The 23,971-nt window shown below is 42.5% G+C and overlaps 1 protein-coding gene across 3 annotated transcripts in view; it reads left to right on the top strand.

Annotated features, from left to right (window-relative positions):
* The window catches only part of plekhg2 (pleckstrin homology domain containing, family G (with RhoGef domain) member 2), a 110,168-nt gene that overhangs the window by 73,877 nt on the left and 12,320 nt on the right, over positions 1-23,971 (top strand). For all 3 annotated transcript variants that reach the window (XM_047391853.1, XM_047391852.1, XM_047391854.1), the window contains 12 exons: positions 1,237-1,387; positions 3,991-4,122; positions 7,704-7,886; positions 8,097-8,189; positions 8,269-8,355; positions 15,700-15,733; positions 15,931-16,023; positions 16,291-16,386; positions 21,178-21,216; positions 23,130-23,137; positions 23,552-23,701; positions 23,808-23,915. In XM_047391853.1, the coding sequence (XP_047247809.1) occupies positions 1,237-1,387; positions 3,991-4,122; positions 7,704-7,886; positions 8,097-8,189; positions 8,269-8,355; positions 15,700-15,733; positions 15,931-16,023; positions 16,291-16,386; positions 21,178-21,216; positions 23,130-23,137; positions 23,552-23,701; positions 23,808-23,915 (1,174 nt within the window). The remainder of the gene's footprint in view (positions 1-1,236; positions 1,388-3,990; positions 4,123-7,703; positions 7,887-8,096; positions 8,190-8,268; positions 8,356-15,699; positions 15,734-15,930; positions 16,024-16,290; positions 16,387-21,177; positions 21,217-23,129; positions 23,138-23,551; positions 23,702-23,807; positions 23,916-23,971) is intronic.

Genomic DNA, 23,971 nt, shown 5'->3' with positions numbered 1-23,971 from the left:
ATGTTTCTGTTCATTTTTATATCTGTTTTTATTAATGTCTTAGTTCTGTGTCTCTAAGAACACTTTGGTAAACTTGTTGTTTTTTTAAAAGACCTTCATACATTTTTTATTTTATGAATAAATGTTTATTTGATGGGCTGCATGGTGGTGCAGTTGGTAGCACTGTTGCCTTGCAGCAAGAAGGTCCTGGGTTCAATTCCCGGCCTGGGGTCTTTCTGCATGGAGTTTGCATGTTCTCCCTGTGCATGCGTGGGTTCTCACTGGGTACTTTGGCTTCCTCCCACAGTCCAAAGACATGCCTGTTAGGTTAATTGGTCACTCTAAATTGCCCTTAAGTGTATGAATGAGTGTGTACATGGTTGTTTGTGTGTTGCCCTGCGATGGACTGGCGATCTGTCCAGGTTGTACCCCGCCTCTCGCCCATAGACTGCTGGAGATAGGCACCAGCTCCCCTGTGACCCACTATGGAATAAGCGGTAGAAAATGACTGACTGACTGTTTATTTGATGAAGCTGTGGATTAACTTGTTTGTCTGCTGAACACTCGTGATGTCTGTAGAAGATATTACTCCAGCCCAGAATCCCTCAGTTCCTTCCTTTGATTAACGTCTATCTGGAGAAAAATAACCTTGTCTCTCTGTCCCCATCGGTACCCTGACCTCCTTCCTCACATCCTTTCTCTTCTCTTGCCTTCCTGCTTCCTTCTCTTCCTTCTTTCCTGTCTCTCCGCTGGTGTCCAAGATTCCTCGGCTTCCTGCTGTGATGGATGTTGTTCTGACAGCTGGGGACACTATGCTGTCTCTTTTTGTCATCTTCCATTACACGCTTTCTATGTTCCTGCTGTGATGGATGTTGGTGAAAAGGATCCAGAATGGTTCCATCATCATTTTGACTTGATCCAAATCTGCTCAGTGTTCCTCCATGTCCCCTAATCTGGTTATGAATGTTTGTTAAACAGCTGTGGACTGCCTCCATCTCTCCATCTGTGGTTTTCTTCCTCCAGTCCCTCCTTCCTTTCTTCACTTCTCTTCTCTCTCATGTCCTGCTGCTCCGTCTTCGTCCTCCATCCCAGTTTCTTGCTAAATTTCATTCCTCCTGGCCTCATGTTGGATCTGTGAAGTCAACTAACCTCTCAACCTTCTCGTCTTTTGTTCAAAGTAATATGATGTCACTGACGGCCATATTGGTACTATGGAGGAATATTCTAACACCGTCCCCATCGTTGTCCCCCTCACAGCTCAGTGGCGGTCCTGAGGGACTGCATGAAGAACAGAAGTCTGGTTCGTTTCTTCCTGGAGAGACAGACGACTCTGAATCACTCGTTACCTCTGGAGACGTACCTGCTGAAACCGGTGCAGAGGATCCTTAAATACCACCTGCTCCTACAGGTAAGACGTCCAGAATGCTAAAGGTTAGACATCACAGTCCCAGTCACAGCCTTCTGCTGTTCATAGATTCTGACACAATACTAGTTCCAACACTCTCCAGTGCTAAAAACTACTCTCTACTTTAAATTGTTTCATATACCACCCACTGCTGCAGACTGGAGTTGTAGTACTACCAAATACCACATGTAGGATCTTAATGTTGCTACCTATAGTCTTAAATACCACCTACTACTACACTCAAGATTTCAAATACTATTAGATGCTGCATGCAGGTGCTAAACTGCATAAGTTTCACTATAATGACTCTAAGTTTCACTGCATATTATAAATTGTGAAATATTAAAAATCTTAGAGTGAAATACACAACGCTGAGATAAGGTAACAAAAACTAAAATAACCTGACATAAGCTAAACTAAAGCAACGTGAACTAAATGAAACAAAAATAAGCTAATATAAGTTAGTGAGCTAACACATGCTAACCTGAAATAAACCAAGCTAAGCTAATGTAAGCTAACATAAGCTTAACTAAACTACATCAGGATAAGTTAATGTATGCTAAACTTAACATAAGCTGATTTATGATAGAGGACCAGTACAACAGGGGATTGACCAGTCAGTCTTCTAAGGTGCTTGTTGTATTTAGTCAAGTTTATTAGTTGGGGGATCCAGCCTTTTTATCTGTCTGCAGAGTGTTTTGAGTTAAAGACACTGGATGTTTATGGTCCTGTCTCCTAATTATTTAATATGAAAGCAAAAACTGAAGAAGAAAAGACAAAAATGCTCCCATTTAGAGCTGGGTAGATCTGCAACGTGGGTTTGATTGTGTAAAACTGCCAAGTCTGTGTACGAGTTGTACTGACTTGATGTGGCGGCTCCTGAAATACGGTACAGCAGAAAACACTCCTCTTCCTCCTCCTCCTCCTTCCCTCTTCCTCTCATTTTCCCTTTTAAGAAGATTTTAATTTGTCAGTCAAAATCTTGCCCTAAAAATAAAAAAAGCTTTTTGTTTGTGCTGGTGGGCAAATAATTGATCGTTCTTGAAGCTGCAGTCGGGGGCCGAACTTGTTCACAGAGCTACAAATGGCCCCTGGTCTAAAGTAGGCTAATGTAATTCAAGCTAACGTAAGATAACATTATAAACTAAACTAAATTAGGATCAACCAATGTAAAGTGGATTAAGGTATAATGACTTCATTTAACCTGAACTAAAATAATCTAAAATAAACTACATTAAGTTAATGTAAACTAAACTCAATCAGGTCAAGCTAAAGTAAACTAAAAATCCAATTTTAAACTGGTTCTTGGTTATGGTGGTGGACTCAACACTGAACCTTTAGAACCATTAGAACTACTTGGTTCTATGGTTCTTCAGCCACTGAATGAAACTTTGAGCGATGACTGAAGGTTGTGGTTCAGGTTCTGGTCAGGTGAACTGCTGGAGAAGTTCTGACTATTAATACAAGTAGTAGGCTCTATGGTGCAATGGACAGTGTGTTGGACTTCTAGGACAACTCTGGTGAAGACATTCAAAGGTTGTGGGTTCAATTCCCACCAGAGTCAGATTTTAGATATGTCACATTGATGTTGAATAATTGCACCCGAACTTGTTGTGATTGTTTTATCTAATGTTGAAATGTGTTTATTTCAGTTTGAAGCAGCACAACATGTTTCCAGGTGACCTGTTTTCACATGAAACCAGCAGTTTTAGGTTAGGGTGAAAACATGCTGAACTGTCCAGATTAACACTGAAATATAATATAACACGGAGTACTAAAGGAAAATTTTTAGTTTCATAAAGCTTCGGCCTCAGCTCAAACATCAGCAGACACACTCACACATGCAGCTCTTCCCAGTAAACTGTCCTGACTGGTTCCAGTCCAAGCCCACCTCTGAGCAGAGTGAGGGATGATGAAACAGAGAGAAACCCTGCTCTTTGTTCTCTGATGTTTGTTCTGTATTATCCACCTCTGCTGCTGCTGCTGCTGCTCGGACTCCATGGTGGCTACAACATGTGTTTGGATCTGGAGTGGGGATTCCCAGAATCCTCAGCTGGTTCTCCTTCAGTCGTCTGTGTTTTAACGGCCGTGTGGGCCAGCGATATGTTTGAATAGTTCTTCTGTTTAATCATTATCTGTGGTCTTTATTTTGACACATTTAGACAGGTGTGAAAAATAAAGTTCCTCCAACAGGTGGTTTAATACAAACATCCTTCAAATCTTGTTTATCCAGATTTATTCATATTAGACATTTGATTATTAGGTTGAAACTTTCTGTCGGTTGAAAATAAAATCATTTCAGGACATGAAAGCTAATAAAAGAAAACGTGCAACACATTACAGAAGAAATTTTATCTTTGTTGTTTTAATCCTGCTTCTTGGATTCATGAAGGCAAACATGAACACCCTGACTTCTCCAGACCAGAAGAAAAGACATGACCACAGGGAAAGGTAGAAACCGTGTTGAAGTCGATCATTTATGAAACTGATGTAGTGTTAAACAGAGCAGGAGCCTTGATGGCACAGAGAGTTTCTGGTTACATTGTCAGACAGCTGCATCTTCTGGTTCTGCAGCTCTCACATGTCCCATCATGCTGTTGTTTCAGGAACTTTCCAAGCACATTGATAAGAGCGACCCTGGGTATGAGGTGGTGGAGGACGCCATCATCACCATGACAGCGGTGGCCTGGTACATCAACGACATGAAGAGGAAACAGGAGCACGCAGTGCGGCTACAGGTAATCCAGGTGTTCGCACCTGAAACAGCATCAGGGATCAGTGAGAATTCAACTACAAACCTCTCAGCACGTCCAGTTGAAAGGTAGCACAGCTGTTAGCACTGTTGTCTTGCAGAACCGGGGTTCCAATCCCGACCTGGGGTCTTTCTGCTTGAAGCTTGCATGTTCTCCATGTGCATGCGTGGGTTCTCTCTGGGTTCTCCGGCTTCCTCCCACAGTCCACAAACATGACTGTCAGGTTAATTGGTCTCTCTAAGTTGCATGGTTTTTTGTCCTGTGAGTGTCTGTGTTGCCCTGTGACGGACTGTCCAGGGTGCACTTCGCATCTAGACTGCTGGAGATAAGCACCAGCAAATCTACAGACAGATATTTTTACCCGTTCTTCTTTGTAAGGCAGCTCAAGCTCAGTCAGATTGGATGGAGAACATTTCTGAACATCAGTTCTTGATGCTCATTTGGATTTAGGTCTGGACTTTGACTAGCCCATTCTAACACATGAATCTGCTCTGATCTAAACCAATCATCATATCTCTGTCTGTATGTCCAGGGTGGTTGTCCTGCTAGAAGGTCAACCTCAGCCCCAGCCTCAGCTCTTCTGCAGCCTCTAACAGGTTTTCTGTCAGGATTGTCCTGGATTTAGCTCCATCCATCTTACCATCAACTTTGACCAGCTACTCTGTCCCTGCTGGAGAAAAGCATCCCCACAGCATGATGCTGCCACCACCAACCACCAAACTTCACCGTGGAGACACGTGGTGTTCCTTCACCTTAACCACTTCTTCCATAGTAGGTCGCAGGGAAGCTGGTGCCTATCTCAGGTCGCCAGTCCATCGCAGGGCAACACACAAACAACTATGCACACACCTGTCTATGGGCAATTTAAAGAGACCAATTAACCTAACAGGTATGTCTTTGGACTGTGGGAGGAAGCCGGAGTACCCGGAAAAAACCCACGCATGAACGGGGAGAACATGCAAACTCCATGCAGAAAGAACCCCGGGTGCGAGTCGAACCCAGGACCTTCTTGCTGCAAGGCAACAGTGCTACCTGCGTCACCGTGCAGCCCAACAGTAAAACATTCAGCAAATAAAACCAAAAGCAGGATTTTATTGTTTGAAATCAGGAGATAATGTTCCGCTTGTTGCTTGCTGCTAGTAATGTATACAGACATGAGCACACACCCACTAAATATCCAGAACATGTCCCCTGTCCAACAGGACTGACTGCTTTATATTCCATGTACTAGCAGTGCTTACACGTTAGGAGCGCTTCACGTTCTAATCATCTGCAGAGCTTTTAGATGACGTTATTATGGATCATAGAGGCATCAAGCTGCAGCAGAGGACCCAACCACAGCCCTGCTGGAACATCTCTGCAGCACCTTGTCGGGGTTGTATGTGCATCACTGAGATTCTTCTCTTCTGATGCCTCCATTCGGTTACATCAGAACTCTAATCACACCTTTAAGGACCAGATTTCAGCCCGAAACTAATCACCTTTTCACTCTGGATCTGTGAGAAATACCTGAAATGAAACTCAAACCTTTCCTGTTTCAAACATTGATCCTGACGGCGGTTTTAGGTGTTGATGAGCCAGCTGTCGGTCACATCAAAGCCTCCATCCTCTGGTTTTAGGTTTCAGACGTTTTATGCTCCAGAGTGAGATTCTGAGGGCCAAGTTCTCTAGCTGAGTCCGAAACAGGCTGCAGCTGTCAGAGCATTAAAGCAGCAAACAGGAAATGTGCTGCAGTGTGTGAGGGTTCCGAGATCAGGATTTCCGCTGGGTTCGGATCAGACCTGCATCTTCTCTGTTGGAGGCCAGCCTGGTAGCCTGACACATGTTCACACACACAGGAACGTGTTATTGCCATGTCCTTATCTGCAGCTACATGTTCACACCACCCTGCTGGTTTCCTCCTCAGAGCAGAGTTCAGTCAGGTCAGCTCAGTTTCAGAGATTTTTCTAGTCATCTCTGACTTGTGAACTTGGTGATGTCACTGAAAAGAAGCAGCTCCCAGTCCATAAAATCATTTCCCAGCTGGTTCTGTGATGTTCAATCGGGTTCTTGATGAAAGAAAATAAGTGAACGTGGACTGTTTATTATCCAAGCCTCTGATACTGTTTCAAGGGTTCTCATTAGCTGAAGGAAAGACCTCAGAGCGCCCCCTGTAGGATGAGGATCTCACCTTGACTTTACCTGTGCAATGAGATGATTCATGGAGCTTTGTTCACATTGAGACTGCCTGAGTTTAAAGTTTATAAATTAGGAAAACAACAATTAGTTATTGTGGAACTATAAGAAATTAGTCTGAAATGTGAAGATTTTCGGATTGACATGATTTTTCTTTAACGGCTGAAGACCAATTTCCACCTTTTATCAAAGCTGGTTTTCCACCTGCATGCTTAGAAGACCAAGTAGCTCAACTTTCAATGTCTTATTTTACTTAGTGTTGCCCATATGTAGTTTTTATAGGTCTTTGATAACAAGAATATTTGATTTTGCCCAAAATAAAACTCCATCAGTGTGTTTTATGGTCTCTGCTTTAATCCATCGGTCACTGTGTTCTAGTTACAGACCAATATAACAGCAGGGAAAGGACTCGGTTCTCTTCCATGAAACGTTTCAGATGATGCTGGATAATTGGACAGCTCTTCCTCTAACTGGATGCAGGGAAGGGTTTGAGGTTTGGTCTCGGTTGTGCTGCTCTTTGCTGCTGCATGTGGACTGGAGTAGATATGATGAGTATATGATGTGTATGAACTGCAAATTATTCTCATTTTGCTTGGAATAGGAATAAGAAAATGAGATTTTCTAAATAAAAACTTTATATTCATGTTGTTATGCAATGTCCAACACATTAAACCTTCAGTTTCGGTCCGTACTTTAGCAAGGTTCTTCTTGTAGTAAATGATGTGTGAGATATGAGTAAACATAGTTAAATAGGACTTTCTACAATGAATCAATGTTCAAGTTTTATGCAGGACTTATTACAACAAAACTCTCACTAGAATAATGAGGTCAGAGAGCTTAGACAAACCGTGAGGCGGGTCTGGTTGCCCTTAAAGTGTAGACGCGGACCTTCTCTACAAGAGGGGATGATGGGATATATTTCCTGTCATCGACTGCATTCAAGGGACGTAGCCCACATCTTTTTAAAGCAAGAACGAGCACGGACAATTAAAATGAGACAAAAACCTATGAAGATATATAGAGAAAGCAGGTGAGAACGTTTCATATGTCGATAGGGAGGCAGCCATCTTGAATTTTCAAGCATTGTTTCCTTAAAAGGGGACCGAACACCCATGGCATGTGGTCCTACTTACTGGTGAAGCTCTCATTCTTGTGCGACTTGGTGGACGTTTGTTTTAACTACAGTGGTGGTTCCTCCTCAAAAAGGAGCAGGGGCTAATGAAATGAAGATCTGTCGATGGACAGGTTCTTTCACCAAATAAAGATCTTCAAGTTATGAGCAAAGGTTTTGGGAGCGAGGACAAAGACATCTTGTGTCACTGCAGACTCCTGCTTCAAATCGTTTGTTCTCTCTGGGGTTAACCTCTGACCTGTCCTCACCTCCTCTGCAGGAAATCGAGTCTCTGCTGCTGAACTGGAGCGGGCCGGACCTCAGTGGCTTCGGAGAGCTGGTTCTGGAGGGTTCCTTCAAGGTCCTCAGAGTGAAGAAAGAGAGAGCGTTCTTCCTGTTTGACAAGATGCTGCTGATCGCCAAGAAGAGGCTGGAGCAGTTCATCTACAGCACCCACATATTTGTAAGGAAGGAGAGACTTGATGTCGTGATGTGTCTGATGATGTCATTCCGATGTAAAACTCTCCTCATCTGAGTCTGAATCAAAGGAAAAATGAGAGTTAAGGATCATTTTTGCAGACAGTGCTGCAGCAGATGTGTGAAAGCTCCAAACCTGCAGGGTTTCTTCCTACCCTAACAATGTCCTGTTCCTGTGTCCATTTATCCTGTGCAGTGCTGTAACCTGCAGCTGGTGGAGACCCTGAAGGACCCGCTCTGCTTCAAGGTGTCAGACCAGACGATTCCCAAGCAGCAGCACATTGTTCAGGTGAGTCTGCAAGTTCTCTCGGCATCTCATTCAGCTTTGAAGCCAGAGCTCCGTTCATGCTCCTACATCTTTTCTGCAGACGAAGAACCAGGAGGAGAAGCGACTGTGGGTGCACTACCTGAAGAGGCTGATAGTAGAGAACCATCCAGCTTCACTTCCACAGAAGGTAAGGAGGAAGGATGAAGGAGATAAGGACGCAGGAAACAGAAGAACTAGAAGTCTAACTGACAGATTTAAGAATGTTGGGATCAGTGTTGGACCTGAAAGCTCAACCAGTTCTCGTACTGTGGATGGTGATGATATGAAAGTCATCTTTACTCTCTAAAGTTCAGGACTTCCTTAGGAAGGTTTAACAATGGGAGATTTGAGTACCAGCGATGCAGCTTGTAGCCCGGGTCTGTGCTGAGCCCAGAGTAGATCTTTAGCTCCCCAGAACCAGACGACGTTCCAGATATCTAATGAGACAAATTATCTTACTTCCTCATTCATGTGTGCCTCTCAGCTTAATTCAATTCAATTCAATTCAGTTTATTTATATAGCGCCAATTCACAACACATGATGTCTCAAGGTTCTTCACAACAGTCAGGTTCATACATTCCAATTAATCGTAACCATTGAACAGTTCAGTCAGATTCAGTTATTTATTCAAATTGGATAAAAAGTTTTTCTATCTAAGGAAACCCAGCAGATTGCATCCAGTCAGTGACTTGCAGCATTCACTCCTCCTGGATGAGCATGTAGAGACAGTGGACAGTCACTGGCGTTGACTTTGCAGCAATCCCTCATACTGAGCATGCATGTAGCGACAGTGGAGAGGAAAAACTCCCTTTTAACAGGAAGAAACCTCCAGGAGAACCAGAACCAGGCTCAGTGTGAGCGGCCATCTGCCACGACCGACTGGAGGTTTGAGAGAACAGAGCAGAGACACAAAGAGAACAAAGAAGCACTGATCCAGGGGTACTTTCTATGGGAAGGAAAAGTAAATGTTAATGGATGCAGCTCCTTTAGTCGTTTCACCTAGAAAGAAAGAACAGATAAACTCTGAGCCAGTTTTCAAGGTTAGAGTCTGAAAGAGAGCACATAGAGTTAGTTACAGTAGAAGCTCAGTCAGTAGCCATGTCTAGGAGAGAGAAAGGGTTAAACACTGAAAGACAGGGCTATGTGGATCATCTGTAGAAGGTGAGCATTAAGTTGTTGCCAGCAGAAGCTCGGACGATGCCCCTCTCCAGAAAGGTGTCACAGGTAGACACAGAGTCAGGCCAGGTGTAGCTTCTAGGAAGAGAAAAGAGAGAACAAAGTTAAAAACTGAAATAATAGCAAATAATGCAGAATTGGAGAGTAGTATGAGAATGTAGCGAAGAGGGTGAAAGTGGTCATTATGTCCTCCAGCAGCCTAAGCCTATAGCAGCATAACTACACAGATAGTTTCAGTTCAGATTATTTAGTTAAACGGCGCTTATTTACAACAATGTCGTCTCAAGGAACCCCACAAAGGGTCCCACTGATGGTCATTGTTATACTAAAAACCACAAGGATTGGGATACCTCTCTCTGTCAGACTGATTATAACCATTGGAAAAGAGAAGGGGTCATACAGGTAGCAGAAATGGAGGGTGTGTTTGCACCTCAACCATAACTGAGCCGGTTTAGGCTAAACCTGATTCCCCCTTACTCCATCCAACAGGGAGGAAGGAAGGCTAACCTAAGCCACTCTAACTATAAGCTTTATCAAAAAGGAAAGTTTTAAGCCTAGCCTTAAAAGTAAACAGGGTATCTGCCTCACGGACTAAAACTGGGAGCTGGTTCCACAGGAGAGGAGCCTGAAACCTAAAAGATCTGCCTCCCATTCTACTTCTAGGGACTCTAGGAACCACCAGTAAACCTGCAGTCTGAGAACAAAGTGCTCTGTTAGGAACATATGGACCAATCAGATCTCTGATGTATGATGGAGCTAGATCATTAAGGGCTTTATATGTGAGGAGGAGAATTTTAAATTTTATTCTGGATTTAACAGGGAGCCAATGAAGGGCAGCTAAAATAGGAGAAATATGATCTCTCTTTTTAATTTTCATCAGAACTCTTGCTGCAGCATTTTGAATCAGCTGAAGGCTTTTAACTGCATTTTGTGGACATCCTGATAGTAAAGAATTACAATAGTCCAGCCTTGAAGTAACAAATGCATGGACTAGTTTTTCAGCGTCACTCCTGGACAGGATATTTCTAATTTTGGCAATGTTCTGGAGATGAAAGAAGGAAATCCTAGAAACCTGTTTAATATGGGATTTAATTGACATGTCCTGGTCAAAAATAACACCAAGGTTTTTACTTTATTACTGGAGGTCAATTTATTGCCATCCAGGTTAAGTGATTGACTAAGCAGTTTCTTTTTTAAAGACTCCGGTCCAAACACGACAACTTCTGTCTTGTCTGAATTTAGAAGCAAACAATTTAAAGTCATCCAAGTTTTATGTCTTCAAGACATGCTTGTAGTCTATCTAACTGGTTGGGTTCATCAGGATTTATGGATAAGTAAAGCTGAGTATCATCAGCATAACAGTGAAAATTTATCCCATGCTGCCTGATAATTTTACCTATTGGAAGCATATATATAGTAAAGAAAATTGGTCCAAGTACTGAACCCTGTGGTACTCCACAATTAACCCTGGAGTTTAAAGATGATTTATCATTTACATGAACAACCTGGAATCTGTCAGACAGATAAGATTTAAACCAGCCTAGCGCTGTTCCCCTGATCCCTACAGCATATTCCAGCCTTTCTAAGAGAATATTATGATCGACTGGATCAAATGCAGCACTGAGATCTAACAGAACCAGAACAGACACAAGTCCATTATCTGAGGCCATAAGAATATCATTAATGACTTTCAGCAGAGCTGTTTCAGTGCTATGATGAGCTCTGAAACCTGACTGAAACTCTTCAAACAGGTCATTGCTGTATAAATGTTCACACATTTGATTAGCAACTATCAATTTTATTTAAAAAGAATCCCATAAGACAAAGGTGGGTAGGTTTGTTAATGTTTTGAGCAGAGCCAATTGAGTCTAAGATAGCATTAAACGCTATATTTAGGCTATCACTTTCATGAATGTTAAAATCCCCACTATAATAACTTTATCTGTATTTAACACTAAATCAGATAAAAGGTCTGAAAACTGATCTAAAAATTTAGAGTAAGCACCTGGTGGACGGTACAAAACAACAAACAGAAGTGGTTTTAGTGCTTTGCAATTTGGATGAGATAAACTAAGGATTAAATATTCAAAAGAGTTGTAGCTATTGATTGGTCTGGGGCTAATTAATAAATCGGACTGAAAGATGGTTGCTACTCCTCCTCCTCGCCCAGGATTTCAAGGAATGTGAAAATTTAAATAATTAGTAGGAGTTGACTCATTTATAGTAACATAATCCTCTTGCTGCAGCCAGGTTTCTGTGAGGCAAAATAAATCAATCAGATTATCACAAATCAGGTCACTAACTAGCAAAGTCTTTGAAGAGAGAGATCTTATGTTCAGTAAGCCACATTTAATTGTTTTATTTTTCTTTTTAGTCTGAGTTGTGTTTATTTTTATGAGATTTTCCTGATTTCCTCCTTTTAGATTATTTTTTAATCTATTAAATTTTGGCCGTGGGCGAGACACTGTCTTAATAGGGTAATGGGTGGGTAGCAGTACAGAAGCTGCAGAGAGGAGTGTTAAACTATGACCCTGCTTCCTGGTCTGAACCCTGGGTTGTCAGAGTTTTGGAGAACTAATAAATTCAGCCAGATTCCTAGAAAGAAGAGCAGCTCCATCCAAAGTGGGATGGATGCCGTCTCTCCGGATCAGACCAAGTTTTCTCCAAAATGTTCGCCAGTTATCAATGTAACCCACATCGTTTTCTGGACACCACCTAGACAGCCAGCGGTTGAATGACAGCATGCGGCTAAACATGTCGTCACTGGTCAGATCAGGAAGGGGACCAGAGAAAATTACGGAGGCCGACATTGTTTTGGCAAACTTACACATCAAAGCAACGCGAACTTTGGTGACCTCCGATTGACGTAACCGGGTGTCATTACCACCAACGTGAATAACAATCTTACTGTATTTATGCTGATCCTTAGCCAGCAGTTTCAGGTAGGATTTGATGTCGCCCGTTCTGGCCCCTGGCAGACATTTGACTATGGTCGCTGGTGTCTCTAGAGCCACGTTTCTGACTATGGAGCTGCCAATTACCAGAGTTGGCTTCTCAGCGGGTGTGTTGCTGAGCGGGGAAAATCTGTTAGAAACGCAGATGAGTTGGTGGTGACCTGTGGGCTGGGATCTAGAACTATGCTTTCTACATACCGTCACCCAGCCGGCCTGAGGCCCTGGCTGCGTGGGCTCTGCTGGAGGACTGCTACGGGGAGCTACCCTCGGTGGCTCCGCGCTGGCTAAGGGGCCTCGGCTATCTGCTGGTTTTTCAACAGCGCGGAGCCGGGCCTCCAATTCTGACACCCTCGCCTCCAAAGCTACAAAAATGCTACATTTATTACATGTACCATTATCACTAAAGGAGGCAGAGGAGTAACTTAACATCTGACACAGGAGAGAGAAGACTCAGAGAGAGAAACAGCAGAACGGGTAGCCATGGTGGAGCTAAAGCTAAAGCTAAGCTAGCGACACCTTAGCACTACTAGAAAAACCGTGTAAAACACGGAGAGTCCCCAAACTTTAAATACAGCAACAGAAAGTAAGTGTTTTAACGTGCTTATGTATTAGAACAAGTAAGAGATATCACAGTCATCACACATAGACACTGTTCGAAAGAAGGCCCAGCAGAGACTGAACTTCCTGAGGCAACTCAAGAAGTTCAACCTTCCACAGGAGCTGTTGGTCATCTTCTCCACTGCCATCATTCAGTCTGTCCTGTCTTCATCCATCTCAGTGTGGTTTGGATCATCCACAAAACAGGACAGGTCCAGACTGCAACGAATAATCATGAATGTAGAGAGAATAATCAGGACTTATACAGGTCGAGGGTCAAGAAAAGAGCTGCCAAAATCTCTGCAGACCCCACACACCCTGCACATAAACTGTTCAGAGCTTTACCTTCAGGTGGCGCTACAGAGCACTGTTCACTAAAACCAGCCACAGAGACAGTTTCTTCCCCCAGGCTGTTTCTCTGATGAACATTCAATAGAGTACAAAACAACAGCATACAGATGTTACAAATACACCTTTTTATTATGTATGTGAATATTGTACATTGTAAATATGTATATTCTGTAATGCAAAAACAGAACAAAAGAGCAAAGTGTACCGGAGTCAAATTCCTTGTTTGTATGTACGAACTTGGCAATAAAGCTGACTCTGATTCTGATTCTGAGTAAAGAGAAATCAGATCAAACGAGAGACCAACAGCGAAAACAGGAAGTGACGTTACCCAGAGCTCCAGCCAATAACAACAATATTCTTCAGATGTGGAATGAAAGTTGTTGAAATGCTCCACGTTTCAGATACCTTCAGTCCCAAAATGTCTTATTTAAGCTATCTGAAATGGACAACCTGTCCAGGCTCTGCCTCAGACATGAGGAGAGGAGCTCCATCATTCAAGAGGAGAGCTTTCTAGAAGGACTATATATTATCATTCTGTCCTGGGAATTGGGACCTTCCAGGAGGAGCTGGATGGTGTCCTCAGAAGAGCAACATCTGGTTTTCCCTCTTAACTTATCACCTCAACCTGATCCTGGACAATGTTGCACAAATAGATGGATGGAAGAATATAATAAAAAATATTTTCAAAGATATTTAATAGATTTTGAGCTGTTTCCTGCCAAAAACCTTGAAATAATTCTTTCCATACCGGGTCATAGGGGAGACCGTCTACGGCGAGAGGCAAGGTACACCTTGGACAGGTGACACACAGGACAAACAACGATTTACACATAAGGGCAATTTATAGAGACCAGTTGACCCAACAGTCTTGTTTTTGGACTGTGGGAGGAAGCTTGAGTACCCGGAGGGAACCCATGCATGCACAAGAGGACATGCAAAAAGACCCCCAGCTGGGAGCTGAACCCACAACTTTCTTGTTGCAAAGCAACATTGCAACCAACTGCGCCTCAATGTAGCCCCAATACATATTTTCCAATAGGAATATTATTTTCAGTACTTTATATTTTAGCTGAAAAAGCCGGTTTGAACTGGTTGTGTGATCAATTAATATGTCATTAGGGATTGGAATGTGCTTTGATTATATGTTATAAGGTATGCCGTACATGTCTGCCTTGCAGCAGAAGAGAAGCTGAAATAAGAATGTTTAGTAGATTCCTCTTCATAATAAAATATCAGGAAGAGTTGAAGTAATAATTTATTTTGTTCTGACTGGAGATAAACAGAATGATTAATTTCCACCCAGCGTGGCGGGTTGTGGTTCTGACCGCAGCGCTGACTGGACAGACAGGAAGTTTTATGTTAGTGTTTGCTGCTACCTGCTGGTCAATGAGATACATTGCAGATTTAAAAAGGTAACTGGACCAAAGAGCTGCAGTCTTAAATGGCTCTGCATGTTCTGCTTTAAAACGTGTAAAGTTGTAAAAATCAAATATTTTCATGCAAATGAGCCTGAGAAGGTTACTGCAACCACAAAAATATGAAGCAGTGATTTATTTATGAATTCATTTTGGATCCAGTTGCATCCAGATACAACTGATACACTGCTGCTATCTTCTCATATGAAAGAAAAGTCCTACAGGGCCCGGTACGGTACACAGAACAGACCATTTTTCTCAGTATGAGCAGTCAGGTGAGTTTTTATAGACCGATATACTAATGTGTTTAACATTAACAGGTGAATATAAAGTTTGGACTAATGGGGGCAACATGTGCCCTCAGAAATCTAAAACTGCATTTTACATCCCTGTGCTGTAACACTAGAGGGCGCTAGAATGCAACTGAAAGACTAGTTAGTAAACAGCTGAAAAGATTTACCTCCAAACTGAACGTCACAAATATGTAAATATGACAGTATTATTGAAGGATAACCTCTGAACTCAGCCGCTATCTACTGTTCAATGTTCTACTGTTAAACACGTGTTGCATTACGCTGCCAGCTGGTGTTTGCAGACAAAGAGGTCCATCATTTAAAGTCATGTCTTCATTTCATCCAACAGCTGTTAACGCTTCACTAAACTCCTCGCCTCATGTTTAATGCATCGTTGATTGCTCTGAAGCTTTGGAGACAAATGTGCAGTCCCAGAGACTCATGTTTTTATTACAGTGAAGAGAGGGGTTCCTTCATGTTGAGACATAAACATCTCAGCTTCTGTGTTCTCACCAAGGCTCTCTGTGTATTTGGCATCTAAGGAATGTGTTGCAGGGCACTTTGGATTAATTTCACAAATCAAAACAGAAAGTCTCTCCTCTTATCTATGTGATTTTATTGATACGTTTATCTTGTTTCTGCTGAACTTTGTTGCGTGTTGGAAAGTTTTCTGTGTCCATGACTCACTGTGATTCCTTTTTCCAGGCGAGGCAGGTCCTCGGAGACAACTTCTGCCAGAGTGAGTTTACACACACACTATCGTAGCCCCTCTTCCTGACCCTGAACCCTGGACTTTAATGTAGTCCCTGACCCAAATAAAGTTCCCAACACAAACTTGGTCCATATCCACAGCTGGCCATTTATTTTCTCTGAATGAACACCTGTGGTTGGCTGCTTTGAGTGCTTGAACGTATGACATTACTTCCTGTGTTTCAGCTCCTCAGTTCGACCAGGAGAACCCGAAGAAGTCATGTGCTTCGCCACGTCTAGACGACCTTCACAGTTTTCGTCGAGGCCGACGTCAGTCAGGTCAGGGTCGGAGGTTTCAGCCTGTGGATCATGTTCAGAAATGTTCTGAAGGCTTTCAGCTCTTTGGGAACCATCTTGTTGGAGCTAAAATCCTTTTAACGTTGGTGTTCATAGATTTAGCTAAAGAAATGGGAAAGGATTTCTGCTGCTATCAAACAGCCTCAGTGGTTGCTTATGTCATTTTGACATGAAAACATATATCTGTATTCTGGATTGTATGGCTGACCAAACAGTAACTCTTCAGGTTTTTCTTCTTTGTCTCACCAGAACCTCCAGAGCTGTACACGCCAGAGAAGTCCAGGAAGACTCTGCCGCTGCTGCTGGAGGGAACGCTGCCATATAGACGCACCAGGAGGCAGTCAGGTACCCGGAGATGCTCACACTCCTTCAGCCGCAGCTCTGGGCCCACAGAACCCAAACCCAGGACGTGATTCAATCCCGCTGTTATGGTTTTGTTATGGAGTTGAAACAGACATAATCCCCAGATTTAAGCGACGAAAGTCTCCGCTCCGCCATGGTATGAACTCCGCAGTGATTACGCACCCTTTATAGTCAATGAGAGGGTTTACACTGCCTCCGCAGGGCGGCGCATGGCAGTGTGGCGGAGGGCACCGTTCTCACCGATTATAGAATGAAGCAAAAAGTAAAGTTTTAACTGTTTTAACTTCCACAGAATGAGTTGTTTTGGTCTGACTTCTCCAATTACCACTGGCTTATGTTGTGAGATCAGCGCCTGCTTCTCGGAGTATCTCGAGGCTTCGCAGCGGAGCGCTTCTAATTTAAATCAGGACCAAAGGGCGCCAAACGGTGGCGGGGTCGGGCCGAGGGCTGGGGTTTGTATTTGTCACATGTTGAGGCCCATTTTCTGAAAATTTACTATTATTGTGAGGACCCACTGCACCTCATGGGGACCACAGCCTGGCCCCCATGGGGTAAAATTGTGTCGTTGGGTGAGGGGTTAGGTTCAGGACTGAGGTGTGAATTGAGTTTAGGGTTGGACCTCATGGAAGTCGATGAAAAATCCCCATAATGATAGTAAAACCCAAACTGTCTGTATTTATGTATATATAATAATAATGATAATTATTATTATTTTTCTTTTTTTTCACAGACGCCTTTCTTGACGCCGAAGGTCAATGTCATAAAACACAAAAGAGACACGATATTGAAAAACAATAAAATAAAGTACAAAGTTTGAATTTAAATTAGATGCAGCTGTGATCAGACAGTTAGCCAGTTTAAATGGATGAGTTTGGATTTAAAAGATGGAGAAGAGTTTGTGTTACGGAGATCAGGTTGGAGTGAGTTCCAGGGCTGAGGAGCAGAGCAACTGAATGCTCTGGTCCTCATGGGACCAAGACGGGCAGGAGGAAGAGTAGGATGAATGGAAGAAGAGGATCTGAGGGTGTGGACAGGTGTAGCAATGGAGGAGGTGGGGAGGGCTGAGGTTGCGGACAGCTTTGAAGGTCAGGGGGAGTATTTTATAGTTGGTGTGATGGGGAGCCATTGAAGCTGCTGTAGAACTGGTGTGATGTGATGGATTGAAGGGCTGAGAGTGATGATACGGGCGGCTGAGTTTTGGAGCAGCTGTGATTTATGAAAAGTTTGATGTGGAAGGCCGAAGTGACGAGAATTACAATAATCTAAACAGGAAATGACCAGACTGTGAACAAGATCAGCAGTAGAGTGAGGAGTGAGAGAAGGATGGAGGCGGTGTTACTAAGATGGAAATAGGCAGATGGATCGACATTATTGACATGGAGGATTTATGGATAGGATTAGAAATGTTATGGAGTTTGTTTAGATCTGTGCCAATTAAGAGAAGGTCTGTATTAAGTATTAATTAGTCAACTCAGAGGAAAGAAGAAATCGACACAGAATCTCTGTTCTTTTCTTGCGCAAGAGGTAGCTCACACTCTGCAGTGCAAATCTACAAAGTATAAGCACCCCTCTCTATTTATACATGCTGGTTCACACACAGTTCAACAAACATTCAGGGTGTGTGTGTGTGTGTGTGTGTGTGTGTGTGTGTTCCTGTCTTGGCATCACAGTGAGAACCATTTTCCCGATTTTACCATCAAAATGAGGACCGTTTGTACCAAAGTGAGGACATTTTGCTGGTCCTCACGACCTATTTTGCTAACGGTTAGGTTTAGGACTAAGATGTGAATTGAGTTTAGGTCAAGGTTAGGGTTAGACATGCACTGGTAATGGTTAGGTTTAGGGTTATTGTCAGGGTTAGGGCATAGAAAGGGTTGAAAATGACTGAAAATCAATGGAAGTCAATGGGAGTCAACACATGGTCCTCACTACATATAGCAAAACAAGAGTGTGTGTGTGTGTGTGTGTGTGTGTGTGTGTGTGTGTGTGTGTGTGTGTGTGTGTGTGTGTGTGTGTTTGTGTGTGTGTGTGTGTGTGTTTGTGTGTGTGTGTTTGTGTGTGTGTGGGGTCAGAAAGGTTAGGGTTCATGTGTCTTGATTTTAAACAAAGGAACTGGGAACTGGTACTAGATGTTGCTGATAAAAGCCTAACTCACTCCTCTACCCCATCTCCCTTTCTGTGGCATGTGGGAGGGACAAGCACTTTCTACAGACATGAGTGATAAACAATACAAAAGTTTTCAAACCCTAACAGTCTGTTTATTTAATTTAAGGAAGTTTGAGGTGAAACAGGATTTTATTTTAGGGAGGCAGTCAGTCAGGAACCAAGGTGGGAGCATTGAGTTGGTTTGGTTGAGATGTGTGTGTATATGTGTGTGTATTTGCTAGGGCTGGGCGGTATGGCTTAAAATAAAATCTACAATCATGTTCACTTCAATTTAACTCAGTTTTATTCATATAGCACCAATTCAAAACACGTGTCGTCTCAAGGCACTTCGCAAAGTCAACCAATCATACAGATTTCAAGTCAGGTTCATACATTCCTGTTGATCCTAACTATCAAACAGTCAGATTCAGTTATTTATTCAAATTGGATAAAAAGTTTTTCTATCTAAGGAAACCCAGCAGATTGCATCCAGTCAGTGACTTGCAGCATTCACTCCTCCTGGATGAGCATGTAGAGACAGTGGACAGTCACTGGCGTTGACTTTGCAGCAATCCCTCATACTGAGCATGCATGTAGCGACAGTGGAGAGGAAAAACTCCCTTTTAACAGGAAGAAACCTCCAGCAGAACCAGAACCAGGCTCACTGTGAGCGGCCATCTGCCACGACCGACTGGAGGTTTGAGAGAACAGAGCAGAGACACAAAGAGAACAAAGAAGCACTGATCCAGGAGTACTTTCTATGGGAAGGAAAAGTAAATGTTAATGGATGTAGCTCCTTTAGTCGTTTCATCTAGAAAGAAAGAACAGATAAACTCTGAGCCAGTTTTCAAGGTTAGAGTCTGAAAGAGAGAACATAGAGTTAGTCACAGTAGAAGCTCAGTCAGTAGCCATGTCTAGGAGAGAGAAAGGGTTAAACACCGAAAGACAGGACCATGTGGATCATCTGTAGAAGGTGAGCATTAAGTTGTTGCCAGCAGAAGCTCGGACGATGCCCCTGGCTTCTTCCCTGACAGGGTGTCTGCCTCACGGACTAAAACTGGGAGCTGGTTCCACAGGAGAGGAGCCTGATAACTAAAGGATCTGCCTCCCATTCTACTTCTAGAGACTCTAGGAACCACCAGTAAACCTGCAGTCTAAGAACGAAGTGCTCTGTTAGGAACATATGGACCAATCAGATCTCTGATGTATGATGGAGCTAGATCATTAAGGGCTTTATATGTGAGGAGGAGAATTTTAAATTCTATTCTGGATTTAACAGGGAGCCAATGAAGGGAAGCTAAAATAGGAGAAATATGATCTCTCTTTTTAATTTTCATCAGAACTCTTGCTGCAGCATTTTGAATCAGCTGAAGGCTTTTAACTGCATTTTGTGGACATCCTGATAGTAAAGAATTACAATAGTCCAGCCTTGAAGTAACAAATGCATGGACTAGTTTTTCAGCGTCACTCCTGGACAGGATATTTCTAATTTTGGCAATGTTCCGGAGGTGAAAGAAGGAAATCCTAGAAACCTGTTTAATATGGGATTTAAATGACATGTCCTGGTCAAAAATAACACCAAGGTTTTTACTTTATTACTGGAGGTCAATTTATTGCCATCCAGGTTAAGTGATTGACTAAGCAGTTTCTTTTTTAAAGACTCCGGTCCAAAGACGACAACTTCTTGTCTTGTCTGAATTTAGAAGCAGAAAATTTAAAGTCATCCAAGTTTTCATATCTTCAAAACATGCTTGTAGTCTATCTAACTGGTTGGAAACGACTGTAGAAATGATGGACGCAGCAAAGTAAGCTGCAAATAACGCTAAAATGACAACAAACTTTATTTTAGACATGAATTTATTCTGTTGAAATGACGTCCTTTGTTCTGATAGCAGTAGCACCGGATCTTCTGCTGATGTTAGTGCTGTGTGCTGATTTTAGCTCCTGGAGGACAGAACCGTACTGATTTAATATTATTATTACAGTAACAGTTTAACATTGTTTTTGCCGTTTTTGTCTTGTTTCTGCGGCGCTAGTTAATTGTATCTCTGTTATCAAATTACAAAAATGGCCAAACTGGTTAAAGTGGAGCACCCTTTGACCTGGAGATGGCGGGGTATGAAGGGCCTCAGTAGCATTTAAAGAGACGGTACCAAAACGAGTTGCTCTCAGATGCACCTCAGAACAGGTAAAAGAGGAGCCTGTGGAGCTACAAGAACAAGGAGTTAAGACCAAAGCATTGAGGTTCTACTTTAAATAGACCACAACTGGATGATTAAAGGGTGAAAAGGAAGGATTTAAAAGCATCAGACGTCACCTTTAAAGAACAGCTTAAAAAATAAACTAATAAATAAAAGTGGCTCGTCTGAGGGTAAAAAAAAGTTTCTCCTTATTTTGAGAATATGTTTTCTTGAACAGAAAGTCAAAACTATATGCCCAGAAGCTGCATTAGATTTAAAAAGAGTTTTAAGAAAATATAGCTTATGTATGCCAAACAGTCTTTATATAAATATATATATTTACATATACATGTAAATGTGCGTATACGTGTGTCTGTGTCAGGGGTCCAATGATGAGAAAAATGACAGGATGAAATGTTTTCATGTCCTTCCTGTGTGTCTCTTCCAGCTCCAGCTAAAGACATCGAAGCAGCACTCCATCCTGGAGGTGAGTGACTCCAGATTAATCCGGATTAAACAGTTTACTGCAGCTGTTGCTTCTGTAAACTGTTTATAGAGTCTCTGAGCACATGCAGAGAGCACCAGAATTATTTGGTTCATGTGTTTATCGGTTATTTGCCAGCAGCAGATTGTAGAGAAACTGTGACTGTTGAAACATTCACAGTTTCTCTACAAAGGTTCTAGAAAAAGTCATGACCTCATTTCAAACAGTTTGTAACCCTGGAGTAGAAGCATCCTTCAAGAGCAACAGAGTTCATGAGGAGCAAAGATGATCAGATGATCTCCACATTTAACTCTAAACGTCGGAGAAAATCTTTGCAAAGAATAAAAATGAAGCACTTCACACAAAAACTGGAAGGGATTTTTCCTAATTCTTCCTCTGCAGAGAGAAAACCTAACCTGGACACCAGTGATCTCCACTCCCTCCGATGCCTCTGCATCTGGAACCATCATTCCTCAAGAGCTGAAAGAACCACATAGAGCAGGGATTACTTTAGGAAACATCTGTCCAGCTCTACAGTAGCAGCCTGATGTTAACCAGCGTCCACTTCTTTGGGCTTGAAGGCATCTGAGAAGGTTCCAGACTGTTTTTGGTAACCTGTCCCTGCAGCAGTAATGCAGAGAAGTCCTGCACAGGTTTAGAGGAACACACAGAACTGTGAAAAGTATTTTTCCCCCTTACAGATTTGCTCTGTCTCAGCTAAATGTTTCAGAACATCAAATAGATGCTATTAATAGATATTATGATCTCAGTAAAAAAAAACAGTAAATGATTTCATTTATTAAGAATAAAAATCTATCCAACCCAATCTGACTCTATATGAAAAAGTAACTACACCGTTGGCAGCTGCCATCAGGTGTTTGTGAAGACTGGTAAAGAGTCTTTATCATCACTGTGGAAGAATTTGGACCCACTCTGCTTTGCAGAATGGATTTAATTCAGACTCATTGGAGGGTTTTCCTGCAAGAACAACCTGTTTAAGGTCCTGCCACAGCATCTCAAATGAATTTATATCCAGACTTTGACTAGGCCTTCATTTTGTTTTGCTTACTATTTGAGCCTATCAGAGGTGTTGCTGGTGTGCTTTGGATTAATGTCCTGCTGCAGAACCCTCGAATGCCTGGGCCTCAGGTCACATGCCTGGGACTGGAGCTCTGGGACCTTCTGTGCCAGACTCTTTTCCTGACTTACTGTCATTGTTTTTACAGCAGACATCCAAAGAATGAGTTGATTCTAAAGTTCTGGCAGTAATCAGACCTGCATGTAGCCAGGTCTGATTACTATTATCTATGTTTAATGATCCGAACACCACATGCTGCTTTCAAGACTGTGCATTTTTGACCTTGCTAGTGGACAACCACATTCCAAATGAATTGCAGAGGCATCTGCTGCAGGCCTGCCTGCATCCTGACCATGTCCCCTGTAAGAATGCTGGAAAGGACCCCATACTGATGGACACCTGAAGACATGTTTGCAGCAGAAATGGGGCAAAAACACCTGGAACACTTCATGTTGCTCTGTTTTGGTTCCCTTCTATATTTTCCACCCTTTCCCAGTTGTGGATCACACAGTTAAGTGTGTGTTTATGCTGTGAAATGTCAGTCTGCTAACCCCAAGTCACTATAAACAAAGCCTTAAAATAATCAGTTAAGGTGTCTGTGGGATAACCTTGTTTGTCTGCTGCTTGTGGCTGTTGTTCTGATTTTGGCTTGGTTCTGCAGAGCTGCATTTCATCCATGTCTAAACACTGTTAATTAAAATGAAAATTAGTCAGAGTTCTTTGTTTGTGTTTTCTTTGGGTGAATATTAAAGCAGCAACATGTTGCTAACATCCCTGTTTGTGTGTTTTCTTCTCTCTGCTGAACCTGATGTTTCCCACCATCTGGGCCATCTGGCAGCCCTGAAGGTAAGATGTTCCACTCTTATTTTTCTGTTATGTCCTCATCCGTGTTTTTTTGCAGCTACCGCTTAGCCTGTTATTCATAATAACTGATAGGGTTTTGACACACTTTATTTAGATAAAGATAATCACTTGAAGTCACAGAGATTCCAGCTGTCTGGGTATCAGGATGTGTCTTAAATCACTGTAAATAACAGCCAACAATCGCAACACAACGCAATTTTTTACATTAAAATCTGTTTCCTAAAGGAATCTGTCAAAATAGATGTTAAAGAGACATGTAGCTGCACTGAGATGTTAAAAAGAAACAGAATAAAGTGTTTATCTTGATACTAAAAGTTCCACAGATGTGGCAGAAACTGGAGGACGTTTTGGTCACAGCTTGAACCAGTGTGGTTAAATGTAGATGTTACATTGCAGCAGGCGGGCAGCGAGGGCGAGCTTTGTCCTCCAGATGGTCTGGGCTCTGCAGGCAGCAGCAGTACTCTCGCTTCCTCGGTTATCGAGGTGGAGACTGAGCGGGCCGAACCGAGGATGGACCTGCAGCTGGGATCAAACCAGCAGGGAGAGGTAATGTACACAGAAACGGATGGATGGATGGATGGATGGATGGATGGATGGATGGACAAAAATTTTACTGAGTTCAAATCAATTAATTGATTTTTATTTTATTAAGGAGGAAGAGGAGTTGACCACCCTTAGAGCTCCTCCTACTTTGTCCATCACAGAGGAGATCCTGGAGTTCATCAACCAGAGCAGAGTCAGGGAGGGACTCGCCACCATGGTTAGAACTACAAGAACAATGTACTTCTTAAATTTACAGAAGAGGAGTGAATCATT

The sequence above is a fragment of the Girardinichthys multiradiatus genome, chromosome 18 (assembly GCF_021462225.1).
Source record: "Girardinichthys multiradiatus isolate DD_20200921_A chromosome 18, DD_fGirMul_XY1, whole genome shotgun sequence".
In the NCBI taxonomy this organism is placed as follows: Eukaryota; Metazoa; Chordata; class Actinopteri; order Cyprinodontiformes; family Goodeidae; genus Girardinichthys; species Girardinichthys multiradiatus.
The sequence above is the reverse complement of the archived record's forward strand: the minus strand, read 5'-3'. Positions and strand labels throughout refer to the sequence as shown.